Source organism: Leptosomus discolor, chromosome 4, assembly GCF_034619465.1.
Source record: "Leptosomus discolor isolate bLepDis1 chromosome 4, bLepDis1.hap2, whole genome shotgun sequence".
Lineage (NCBI taxonomy): Eukaryota > Metazoa > Chordata > Aves > Leptosomiformes > Leptosomidae > Leptosomus > Leptosomus discolor.
The window spans coordinates 65,826,739-65,839,631 of NC_141394.1; the positions used below are offsets into that span (position 1 = coordinate 65,826,739).

General features: G+C 36.2%; 1 protein-coding gene across 2 annotated transcripts in view; it reads left to right on the forward strand.

The window, feature by feature from the left end:
* LCORL (ligand dependent nuclear receptor corepressor like) overlaps nucleotides 1-12,893 on the forward strand; it is a 90,442-nt gene that overhangs the window by 28,924 nt on the left and 48,625 nt on the right. For both annotated transcript variants that reach the window (XM_086464078.1, XM_086464079.1), the window contains exons 2-4: nucleotides 1,610-1,675; nucleotides 8,064-8,143; nucleotides 8,400-8,529. In XM_086464078.1, coding sequence (XP_086320204.1) covers nucleotides 1,610-1,675; nucleotides 8,064-8,143; nucleotides 8,400-8,529 — 276 coding nt within the window. The remainder of the gene's footprint in view (nucleotides 1-1,609; nucleotides 1,676-8,063; nucleotides 8,144-8,399; nucleotides 8,530-12,893) is intronic.

Genomic DNA, 12,893 nt, shown 5'->3' on the forward strand with positions numbered 1-12,893 from the left:
CATCAAGTCCAACCGTCAACCCAGCACTACTATGCCCACTAATCCGTGTCCTGAATGTCACATCTATACACTTTTTCAACACCTCCAGGGATGGTGACTCCACCACCTCCCTGGGCAGCCTGTTCCAATGTTTGACCACTCTTTCAGAAAAGAAATTTTTCCTAATGTTCGATCTAAACCTCCCCTGGTGCAACTTGAGGCCATTTTCTCTCGTCCTATTGCTACAAAGAAAAGTGGAAAATTAAAATAGAAATAAATTTCTAGCTCAAGTCATAGTTTTATAGCAATTATATGTATGTTAAGTTGATTATAATTGTAATTGATATATTAAAATTATAAAATAATACAGAAATGAAAGATAAACTTTAACAATGACCTGTCAGGCTGAACAGCTCCTGTGTGCTAATGTACCTTCTTTAATCTACATTAGGATTTTAATACATTATTTAACATGCTACTTAAGATATGGTACATATTTATTCTTCATTATGCTGGTGTACATACTATCTAAACCAAAAAGTAAATGTCATCTTTGAGAGCACGGTATGTTTTGTGTCTTAGAGTGTGTCACAGCTGATGAGCAAATTTTATGATTCTGAATGTTCTTTGTTGGTGGTAGGTAGTTGTTTCCTGAAGATAATGGTATCTTTTCTGTGGTGTGATGATAAAATAGTCTTGCAAAGTACTGTAAAACAGCTATATCTTTTTAATATAGACAAGTCTTAAATATGAAGAATGAGAACCTTAAAATGCTGCTTTGAATTATCCTCTTAGTTGAAAATAAGCTTATTATTTAGAAGGAGAAAATAGGAGGTACTTGGAAACTGTTTCTGTATTGAACAAAACTTCTATTTCATTGATGATGATGATGATGAAATACAGTGAGAATTTACATCAGTTGTCATGCATGTCCTCTCTTGGTTTTGTTGTGGTTTGTTTTTGTTTTGGGGTTTTTTTGATTGCTTGGTTTGCTCTGTGTCTCTTCTCCATTGTTACAGTGTGTGATTTTACCAAATACCTAAACAGACTAGCTGGTAAATCTGGAAAATAATTGGATTTGTCTAATCCTCAATTTTAAAACATTTTTGTACAGATATGAAGGACTATAGAAAATTCTAATGATATCAGAAGCAAAATAAGCTTTCTTTTTTATATTTGTAGAAATATTAGCCTACTCTGATTCTGTACTTTCAGGTGGTCATAAATAAGAAGTTTCTGATTTTGCAGGTTTCCTCATCTTTTTTTTTTTCTTCACCCCCCCCAACGCCGTTCTAATTCTCAGTGTAAGAGAGACTACTTCACTTGTGTAGAGCTATGAAGCTAATCTTCCACCTTTAAGGTTCTGTGGTAGTTATTTTAAGTCTAATGAGGTTGTTGGGGCATGGCTTAATAGGCTGATTGTGTGCAGATGGCAGTTGCCTTGTCTTATTTTTATCTTCTAATTCTGTTGAATAGTACTATAGTGGAAGGAGTAAATGCTTGTGCGATAAACGTAACAATTTTTGGAATTGCTCTCAGAATTTGAGAATACTTGTTGCCAGTGTTCTCAAATTTGCTTTCTTTTATGAGACTTCTGATTTACCGTTTTAAATGTTTCTTTTGTCTCCAGGTTTTGAAAGTATTTTAGAAGGGCTTTATGGACCAAGGCTACGAAGAGACCTCAGTTTATTTGAAGGTAAATAAGCGAGCTTTAGTGCAATGACCTTAATTTATTAGTTTTTCTTTTAGTTAAAGGTAGTTTAAAGTATGTGTTGAAAACTAAAAAGGAAATCTTCAGTTGTTTTTCTTTCTAATGTTTATTTCATCATGTTCTTTCAATACTGTGCGATAGGCAAAACACTAGGTAAAATGGTACCGAGGTTTTGTTCCTATGCAGGGAAACTTTGAATTAGCTAAGCTTTTCTGAGATTTATTCTTCTGGAATACTGTATCTTCTACTTCAATTTTTGGTCAGCTTTTAGAAAAAGAAGACCACCTGCTCAGCTTCCTATTGACATTAATTGACAAAAGGAAGATAATTAATGCCTGTTTGGTTTTCCTGGAGTGGTCAAGAAAATTAAGACTTTTTATATATTTAAATGTCATATATATATATATATAAATTAAGCTTTTTACACTTATATATTTTCATCTACGTATAAGAATATATCTCCATATAGTATATCTACATTAAGTATGTGCATATATATATTTTTTTAAAAAAAAAAAAGTATTTTGTTGCCCCGATAAGATCTAGCCTTATTCCAGATGGGTTTGGCTTTGTTGCAATAGCTGTCAATAACACCTGAGTTTTTAGTTAGTTAAGTATGAAATGATTTATCTGTCTCTAACAAAAGCAGAGGAGGAAAAAATGCAGCACAAAGTTGCTTTTAAGTATTGAAAAAAGTGTTCTGTCAAGCTCACTTTCATGGCTTTAAAAAATGTTCTTTCTGTTATGGAACCTTCAAAATATTCCATTTACCATTTATTATCTGATAGTGTAATTTGTAAAGCATGTAACTTGCATGCTGCTAGTACATGAGGCAGTGGTGTATACTGTTTGTTTGCTTAGAATAGGTTTGGAATAATTGCTTTAACTTGGTTATGGTTTTGTCCTTGTGCAAGTTCCTTGGCCTGTATCATGTGCATAACATTATCTTCAAGGGAAAGGCGGAGGACTTGAAATACTACTTTACAGATGTTTTAAGGATAATTTTTGACGCTTATAAAGCTAAGTATGCCACTAGTCAGACATAAAAGCATTTAAGAAATGTGTAAACTTGGGTTAAGGCTTATTTTCATGTGTAGAACTCCTGTCTGCAGTGATAAACAAGCACATTATTGCTTTGGAAAGGGAACAGGGCATTTTTACAATAGTGTACAGTATCTTTTTTTCTGCTTGTCATCCCAATGGATTGCTATGTATTGGGCTTCACGCTGATTAGTGGTTAAAGCGTTATTATTCTTTTGCATCAAAGGGTTTACATTTGAAAGAAAATTCAGGACAGTGTTTTTTTTGTAGGTTTTTTTTTTTTACTTTAAGAAGTTAGAAAGTACTGAGCTAATGATCAGAATATAAGTTACAGTTCAAGGAGCCTGATAGTACACAAGAACGTGTTACGTTGCTCCTTTAGAGTTCCTACATGTATATATTTGAGCTGCCTTATGGGAAAAGTTTTAACTTATTTGCCTCATGCTGTTGAAGATTTTCTGTAATCTACTTCAGAACGGCTATTTCCATTGCTTGCAGAGGACCTTTGATATTTGATGCCCCAGTGACTTTGTCCTGCAAATTGAATTCATGTTTATCTAAAATGTAAAGTTTTAAAACTAATTTTTTTCCGATTTGCAAGAATGTCTGTCAGGACGCGCTTAAATTTTTCAACAGTTAAAGCCCGTTTCAATGTTGGACACATCTGTAAAATTGATTTTTACTTCTGGAGCAACTGCAGAAGAGATGGAATGTTAGGTTGGGATGCCCACCAAACTTTACTCTTTTGGGTTCACTTTTATAGATACAGTATCTGTAATTTCAGTAATCCCTTGCCATGTTTTGTAAAACACCGTCGAGGTAGACATTATAGTATAGGGTGCAAGGCCATTTCTAACTTGAGGTCTCAATTGCATTATAAAGATTAATATAGAACTTTGAGTAAAATTTGTTATAAATCTTTCACCTGTTGTAATTTAAGTGCCATTTTTCACTTTATGGATAATAAAACTAAGATACAAAGTAAATCTGCCTTGGTTAGCAAAATATAGGGTTGGTAGAATTGGAACCCAAGTTTCTAGGCTTAACAACATGCCTAAAGCCCTGCATCTTGTAAGGTGTCAATTTTTTTCATCATAACCACTGAACCAGTACTGTCAACGTGCAGTGCTATGCCTCATTAGCAAGCGTATGTTTTCTTGACCAAACATCAAGAAATTAGATGGCTTTCTTATCCAGAAGTGTGTGAGAATGAGCTGAAATACATGCCTCTTAGCTACAATAACATTTTTTCTTACTTTGATGGTTTTATGTATTGTTTGTAATATAGGAAAAAAGAATAGTGTGCATAAAATGTTAACATAAATGTTAATATCATTGATACATTTCCTCTGTAGTTCTGTCTTGAAATAGTATTTCATCTATAGATTATTGTGTTCTCTCAAAGTTGCTTGAGAGAATAATAAATAGTGATGACAGACTTAAATGGTGAAAGGTACAACTCGGTTTTACTAGGTTGTTTTTTACTTTTCAAAGAAAACTTCTTGTAAACATCAGAAACAATCTTCCTGAGAAGCCAAACTAATTAAACTGAAATAGCCACCTGTAGCAACAGATAGTTAGCTGAAGACGGCAATATTTTTTTCATTATCTTGAAATTCTTACATGATGCATATGTAGGACTTGCCTTGGGTTTGTTTAAATGGTTCTCATCATCTCTGTTCAGCACCAGATTTTTTTTCCTGACTGCTTTGAGAATGCAGCTTCTGGTTGCAAAGGTGTCAAGACCTTGGCCATTCTCTGAATGAGTTTCTGTCATTAAATCCTTACACATGAAATGAAGAAGCAATAGTGCTGTGTGAAAAGGAAAGGAATGATTTGTTCAGAATTGTGATAGCTTGAAAATTTATTTGGACATTATTATAATAATGCTGAAAATCCTTGAAAGTAAGGGCTGAATTTTTTAAGCTATCTCGTATAGATTTACTAGACAATTATTTCACATTTTAAGAGGTAAACACATAATCTGTTCACTACTATAGATGTCTGTATTTGTTAATTCAGCATGACTCCTTGGGAAAAAATAGTTTGTGGAAGAAAGATTTGAATGCCTTAGGAAATGAAAAAAGGTAGTTGTTTTTGTCAAAGCTCACCATTTTATTCTTAAAAAAAAACAAAACAAAAAAGAAAAAACAAAACAGAAATAGGTTTTAACAGCTTTGTACTAACTGGCTTTGTTTTCAAGTAATGCTTTTTTTCTCATAAGCTGGCTAGTGTTATACGTTGTCAGCAAATCTTTCATCAGCTGACCCCAAGCAAGATAAAATTGGGAGGGGAGATGACCATGATCCTAACATGAATGTAGCAAAGAGAAAGGTTGTTCTGCTTAAAGTGCCATCTGTGCCTCTGATCTTCGAGTGTATGGTTGTCTGTCTAGTTAAAAACTAATACTGCTCTCAGTATGTTTCCTGTGGTGGTGCCCTGAGACTATTGGATGCCTGGCGTTTGATATATCTGGTATATATCTGATATCTGATGGCTGTTTTGTTTCACTCACTGGCATACTTAATGTGTTATGTTTTACATGATTTATACTTCTTTGAATAAACTTAGTGTTACCTAGAGCTGATATTTCTTGAGGCTTGCTTTTTTGGTGACACACAAGCATTGCTCTAGTTAGGCTTTTTACAGTGGAACTTCAAGATGCCAAGGCAGAAGAATTTCTGTGAAAATATTAAACTTGTCTTGAAGTAATGCACAGAATCCCAGCATTCATAAGTAGATTTGTTGTGGTTGCAAGGAAAACTATGAACACATGAAATAAGAAAGAATAACGTGGGGTTTTTTATCTGTGGACATCTGAAAGGAATAACTCTAATAGTCTGGGACAGCTTAATTAATTCAGCGAAGGTAACTCATTATCTTTTGTTACTGTCTTGTCAAGAAAAATCTTGTCTGTGATTTTGATAATCAGGTGTCCAACATGTCAAAACTGCTGATTTGTATCCCTGGAAGCATGTAACACGTTAATACAGAATTCTGTTTTAGATTAGTATTTTAGAGCTGAGTGAGCTAGATTTAAGTAATAATACAGAGTTACTTGGGTTATGTTTGCACTCAAGAAACTAATTTTTTTCACATTCATTTTATTTCTGATGATGCCTCTGTGATAAATATACTTAAAGAGTAAGAGGTCAGCAGTTGGCAGGGTGGCACGGGGGGGTGAGTGGGAAACAGCCTGGACAGCAAAGTCAGAGAAGGAAGAGGGGAGGGCACCAGAGTACCTTGGGCACCAGAGCAGAGATTCCTCTGCATCCCATGGAGAGGACCGTGGTGAAGCAGACAGAACCTGCAGCCTGTGGAGGACCACATTGGAACAGATATCCACACTGCAGCCCATGGAGGGCCCCATGCTGGAGCAGGTGGAGATGCCCTGAAGGAAGCTACAGCCCACGGAGAGCCCATGCTGGAGCAGGCTCCTGCGGGAATTGTGTCCCATAGAGAGGAGCCAGTGCAGGAGCAGGTTTTCTGGCAGGAACTGTGGGCATGTGAAACAGTCTCTTCCTGAAGGACTGTGCCCTGTGGAGAAGACACATGCTAGAGCAGTTCGTGAAGAGCTGAAGCTGTGATAAGGACGCACACTGGAGCAGTTCAAGAAGTCCTGTAGCCTATGGGAAGTCCCTCATGCTGGCACAGGGGGAAAAAAACTGAGTAGGAAGGAGCAGCAGAGAGGAACTGTTATGAACTGAGGACAGCCCCTGTTTCTCATCCTTCTTGTGCCATTTGGGGTGAGGGAGGAGGTAGAGGAGTCAGGAATGAAGAAATGAAGTTGAAGCCTGGGAAGAAGGGGTGGTAAGGCGGTTTTAGTTTTGCCTTTCTCATTATGAAAATCTATTTTTATTGGTAATGAATGCCATTAACTTTCCCCAAGTTGTCTGACTTGTCTGTGGCAGTAATTGGTAAGTGATCTCCCTGTCTTTATCTTGACCCCAAGTTTTTCCATCTTACTTTCTCCCCCTGCCCTGTTGAGGAGGGGGAGTGAGAGTGTGACTGGGTGGAGGGTGGCAGCCAGCCAAAGTCAACCTACCACAGTGTGTTATTGAAAGCAGATAATATCAAGAGCCTCCCTATACAGAACTGTGGTTGTACTTTAGTCGTACAGAGAAAAGGAGGAAACATATTTCGTAATTAATAAGGGGGGGTGGGGAGTCTAGGTTGTAAGTGCATGAACTGGAGATGATCGGGGTGGAGAGGACCTTGGTGTTGTAGTTAACTAGATTTGTATTCGTCTGCCAAAATGCTACTGCTATGATACTCGTGCACAACTAGGATACTCTAGGAAAACTAATATCTACAGCTCAAGGAAGTCTGGTGTAAATGTAAAAGAGAGGCATTGTCTTGAGATCTTTGTCACCTGTGTTCAAGTGAGAATGGTGCAGAAAAGATGGGGTTGAATCTTGCAAGAGAAAACTGGATGGATTAGATGAGCCTAGAAAACTAAGTGTAAAGGGTGACTAATGATACTCTGTAAATACATCAAGGTGCTAAATACCTGAACAGTTACTGTTCATGAGTATAAGAACAAAGTTGCCACAAAAGCAAACTGGAATAACTTGCTATGAGTAAATTTACTCAAGGAATTAGAAGGTTAATTTTAACTATTAGCGCAGTTGGTTTGGGAAAAGCTTTAAAGCAATTGGTGGTTAGGGAAGAGAAGAGGATGTGGTAGAAAACTCTTAACTTTTGAAATGGAGCTTGATAACTTGTTTAAAGAGAATAGATGATGTGTCTCCAGTGGGAGAAGCCTGGACTTGATCTAGGTGATCTGTTTAAGTCCTATAATCCACCAAGACCAAAGTGCATCTTGTTGTGATAAAACATATAAAGTAACTTTAAGGTTTCTACATAAATCAAGTGCTGAAAGTTAGGTTTTGGGTTACCTATAGTGATGGTATCAAATCAATTAAAATGTTTTAAGTACAACACGTAGCTCAAATGGCAAGGAGTCTTTATCCTAATTCCTAGCTTAGTTTACTACAAATTTGCACACTTTCATTAAAAGGAATGATGACTGGAATTCAGAGCTTTATTTACAGTGTTCAGATACCTCCAGTAACTGTGACAAGAAATTGATTGAAACGCCTGAGTTTACCTTTCCGTTTAAGAAAGGTGCCTTCTGCTATTTGAAAACTGAGCCACGTGAGCCAGGCGAGACTTTGGAAATATCTGAAGAATTTAATGCTACTGACTACGTTGTACCAATAAATGCGTATTAGATTATGGTGGAATTTATTTAAGAGAATTGTGGGATGTGTTTTGATCTTAAAATCCATTTTTACTTGTTTAAATCATCTAGCTTTTTTCTTCTTTTAAGACTGTGAGCCAGAAGAGCTGACTGACTGGTCTATGGATGAGAAATGTTCCTTTTGTAACTTACACAAAGAAACAGTCAGTGTAAGTATGCACATGATATCAAGCATGACTCCTCAACACCCAATTTTTGATATGAAAGTAAGAATCAGAGAATTGAATTTTGCGGATAGGTTAATACTTCATTTTGTAGCTATGAGAGGGAGCAAGGTGGTTTGGCTTATTAGTAAATATCTTCTTAGTGGTACTTTTTAGTCAATAGCTCAGTAATTTAATTGTATATTGTACTACCAGTAGAATTAATTTCTGAAAGATGTTATAATCTTCATATGTCTTCTAGGATCGTGCATCAGTTATCGGTTCTTCACAGTCAACGCCTACAGAGGAACTGTCATCTCAGGGCCAGTCCAACACTGATAAGATTGAATGCCAAGCAGAAAACTATCTAAATGCACTCTTTCGAAAGAAAGGTAATAAAAGCATGCCTTTTGTATTAAGGGATATGACAAAAAGCTAGAGGAATCAAATAATTCATGGTTGACTTTGATTCTTAAGTAGTTTTTATTTATCTACTGAATGTTGTTTCTCTTCTTTATTCCTTTGGTTTTCCTTAATCTTTTTCTTTACTTATCTGAATCACTATGAATGAAGCACTGCTTTTCCTACTTGCCATTAATCCTATTGCATTGTGTGTTACTCTCTTGAGTTCCCTATTCATTATATTTTGTTGTCTTTTTTACAATGAGCTGCTACTTTTGTTTTCATGGCAACTTCAGGTGTCATTCTCTAGAATTTTAAGCATTTAAACATTTTCTTTTCCTAAACTTTCACTTCTGGTTTTCAGCAGGAAGACTGTTTTAAGTGATTGAATGTGTCTTATGGATTACAAAATGGGATTTGGGATCTTCTCGCACAAAAGTTGCTACTTCAAATACATCCAAGTCAGAAGTTGAAACTTCTTGTCAAAATATAGTATTTAATAACTCACTAATTCTTTGACTAGCCTTGTTCTTTGGCATTCAGCAAGATATGGCAGTACATGAGTGACTGAAAAGTCAGCTTGGTTCATGTGAGTTACTCAGCTAGTCACTGTCAAAAGCAGCAAAAATACTTATTTTCTTCCTTAAGTTTCTGTGTAAGGAATGGGAATGCAGCTCTACTCAGTAACTACAACTTTCACAAGATTTTCTTGGGTTTAGTAGGTGTACCTGGATGTCAGAGTATATGAGTATGACTAGGGTGACAGCGCTCTCTTGCTCTAACAAAGTATTAGTCAGACACATTCTCTTCTTTCACATAAGTGGGACAAAAAAACACCAAGTTTTCTCTCCTTTACCTTGCTGTGGCAGGAAGAGATTGCTATGGCCTTGAACCTGAGGTGGGTGAATCTTTTTCTGTATAGGGCATCTGTCTGTTCAGCCTATGTTTTGCTTAGGGCTTTAAAGAACTTTATATGAAATACAACAGCATTTTGAGTTCATCTTTGTTCCTCAGCTATCTTTAAAACCAACTATCTTCCATTTGAAATAAAATGTCCGGTGAAGTTGCTACCTCGTTACTTTTGAAATTCTTATATTTTCTTCACAGGCCCAGTTGTGCGGCATCTCCCTAAGCAGGTATTTTAATTCCTTCAAATTTCTACTTTCTCAGACCTTTTCTTGGTCTTGATGTACAGTGTTTTTCAGCATTTGTTTTCTTTATGCTTCTGCTGGAGATGCTGTCTTTTGATACTCCTTGAGAGGAACTTTTATCATGGGAGAAGTGAAACTTGACATGACCTCACCTTACAGAATGACTGACTTCTGTGAAGTCTTTCACAAAGAGCATTTGGCTTTTAGCAACTTCCTTAGGTTTTTTGATCTGGCAGATCAGTAATGCTAGGATAAAAAGGTTTTGTCTGTTGGGGGAGAAAAACAAAAACAAAGAAACCCAACCCAAGAAACAAAAATATTTTCTGATTTTATTTTTTTTTTTCTATGATTCTGTGAAGGACTTGTGTATTCTTGGGTAAGAGCTACTTTGAAGAGTTTTCTATGAATATTGCTTCAGTTCAGGTTCCAGCAAAGTCTCTTAAGTTTAAATTATGGGAAGTGAAAAAGAAAAAAAAGGTTTGTATCTGCAAAGGGCATGTGAAACCAATTTATGAGGTATTTAAGTAATTGTCTTGGCTTTGTAGGAGGAAGATGAAGAGTTTTACTAGGAAAATCCCAAGCCTGCTTTCTGAATTTTTGTAGTTTTTTGAGATGAGTTACCAACTTAAGAAAAAAATCAAAAAATTGAAGTAATTTTTTTAGCTAAGGAACAGTTCTTATACCTGATACTAAAACAGATACCCTTTCATTGTCAAAAAAAAAGTAGAATTCTTGGTTGGCTGTCCTTAAAATGACAGCAACACTTGTTTTATTTGTGTTGACTGCAAACTCCTCAATATCATATGCTCTGTCTTACCAGCACGGTTTCATTTAGGGCCTCTGAACAACTTCTAAGACTAGTGAGCAAATTTGAGAATTGTGTGTATTGGTCTCATTATTCTTTTTATTTTAGAACAAGTTAGTATATGGCTTTTTTTTTAGTTTGTAGATGAGTTTTTGAGTTTAGGTTTTGGGCTCTTTGACATCAGAAAACTAGTTCAGAAGATCTCAAAACATGCAGCCATGTTATATCATTGCCTATAGTGTACGACCTTCAGGCATTCATAGATGAGGATTTGTCTGTACAATCTGAGACAAAGATGATTCCTTTTTCCCTTTAAACGGATGATAGAATTACTGCCAAGATGGGTAAACTCTTTTGAGGCTGTAACAGTCTTCCAATTAGGAAGCTATCTTCACTATGTGTTAGTGAAAGACTGGATTGGTATGTAGCTGTCTGCAGGAAAGGCCTATCCTCGGCAGACACCTCAGTAAAGCTGAAGTAACTTTGTCGTCAAATGTTGGTTGTTTCCATTAAACAATATATCTGAAAATGCTTTCTTCAAGTATGACATCTCTCTTCAGCCATTTGGTGTTATAGGCAGAGTAGACTGTGGTACTTTTCCACTTATGTAACATTGACAAAACACAATGGATGTATTTTAAAGAGGCAGTTGCGAGGAAAAACCATGATGTGCATTAAAAATACATATTAGTTTGTCTTTTTACTATGAATGTTATAGAATGTGGCCTGTGTGATCATCATTACATGGCAGAACTATAATTGTTTAAGAGCTTGATCAGACATTTTGATCATGGTTTATTAATTTTTTGGGTTTCTAGTGATTCACCTGGTATGTTCTTGGAGGTATTTTTTTCCATGCAATATTAATGTGGCCTCTTTTAAACAAAAACGTATACATACACACACACATACACACACAAGAAAATCCTGTACATACATTCATGGTTGAGAGTCAGGTTCTGTTTTCAGGATAAGATCTGCCAGCAGAAGATAAAAACCTGGAAAGCTTTTGTAGAAATTAAGGAATTGAGGCACAAAATTAAAGGGAGAAAATGGTCAGGATGACTTGAATCTTTCCAGATTCTCTGGGCAACTCTGTCAAGTATCTTCAGTGCCATGTTTTCCATACCCTGTAAGCTCTTTGAAGTTGTTCTTCCTTGTTTCTGGGTACCTGTCTTGTATTCTGAAATATTTCCAGTCATAACTATGGCTTTCTTACACCATGCCATATACCAGCATTTAACTCTGAGTTCTCCTGTTCTTTGTTTAGTTATATCTCAGAGATACATAGATATCACAAGCTGGTTATGTTTCTTGGACAGTCTATGTATAATTTGGCAAACTATGGAAATGTAATCTTGCGCATGTAATCTCAGACTACAAAAAGGTGTTTCTGAGATGTAGATTTGAGATGTACACACTACTTGATCCAATACCTGCAGCTTCTTTTTATTAATAATTTTAAGAAATCAAATTTTTCTTTTCAAAATCTGAAAGGTTTTTTGTAAGAACTGAGAACTCTTATCACAGTCTGTGCAGTAAACTTCTATGACATCCTTGCTATCCCTCTTCAAGTTCATCAGGAAAGAAGGTTTAGTGGGATTTCAGCTGCTTTTATAAGGAAGTAAAACCTACTTTGTGTGTTGACTACATGCCTGCCAGTGTTACTTTCTTAGCTAACTTCTGAATTTCTTGGTCATTTTCAGCTACATTTAAGAAAATCCTTAGAAATATGACTGAATATAGAGTAATGAAAACTACCATCTGAGTAGAGGAAGGAAAAATCTTGAATGTTTATAAGAACAGAAAACTAGAGTGAACTTGGCCTTTATTCCTTCTGTTTGTTGATCAATCAAGTTAAATAATCATGATACATGGCTCAGAATAAATTGCTGTATTTTGTTTTTAACTTGCTGGTGATGTGATAGTGAGCTTGATAAGCTTATGGGTAGAGCTAAGGATATTGCTGGGATGGTTTGGTGGCTGTTGAGGTGGGGTTATTCTAGAAAATGTGGCTCTTTTGTGAAAAGGGGAGAGCTGGAGTGAATGCAGGAAACATGCTGAACCAGGTGTTCTTAATTCTGCTACTCACAACAGGATTGTAAGGTACGGGGGGGGGGGGGGGGGGGGGGGGGGGGGGGGGGGGGGGGGTGATTCCCTGCTGATTTCCACTGCCTTTTGGTATTGCATCAGAAGAGAAACTAAGTTGCTATTTGGACTTTCTTAATGAAAAAATACTGTTTTTTCAAGAAATAGAATACTATAGTGGAGTCCTGTTTTGAGAGCTTTTTCCCTTGTCCATTGTCCTGCCAAACACATGTGTAAGTCTGAACTATCAGTTATATCGGTTGTTCCATTGTGCATTGCAGTCCAATGATCACACATAGTGTTAATGTAC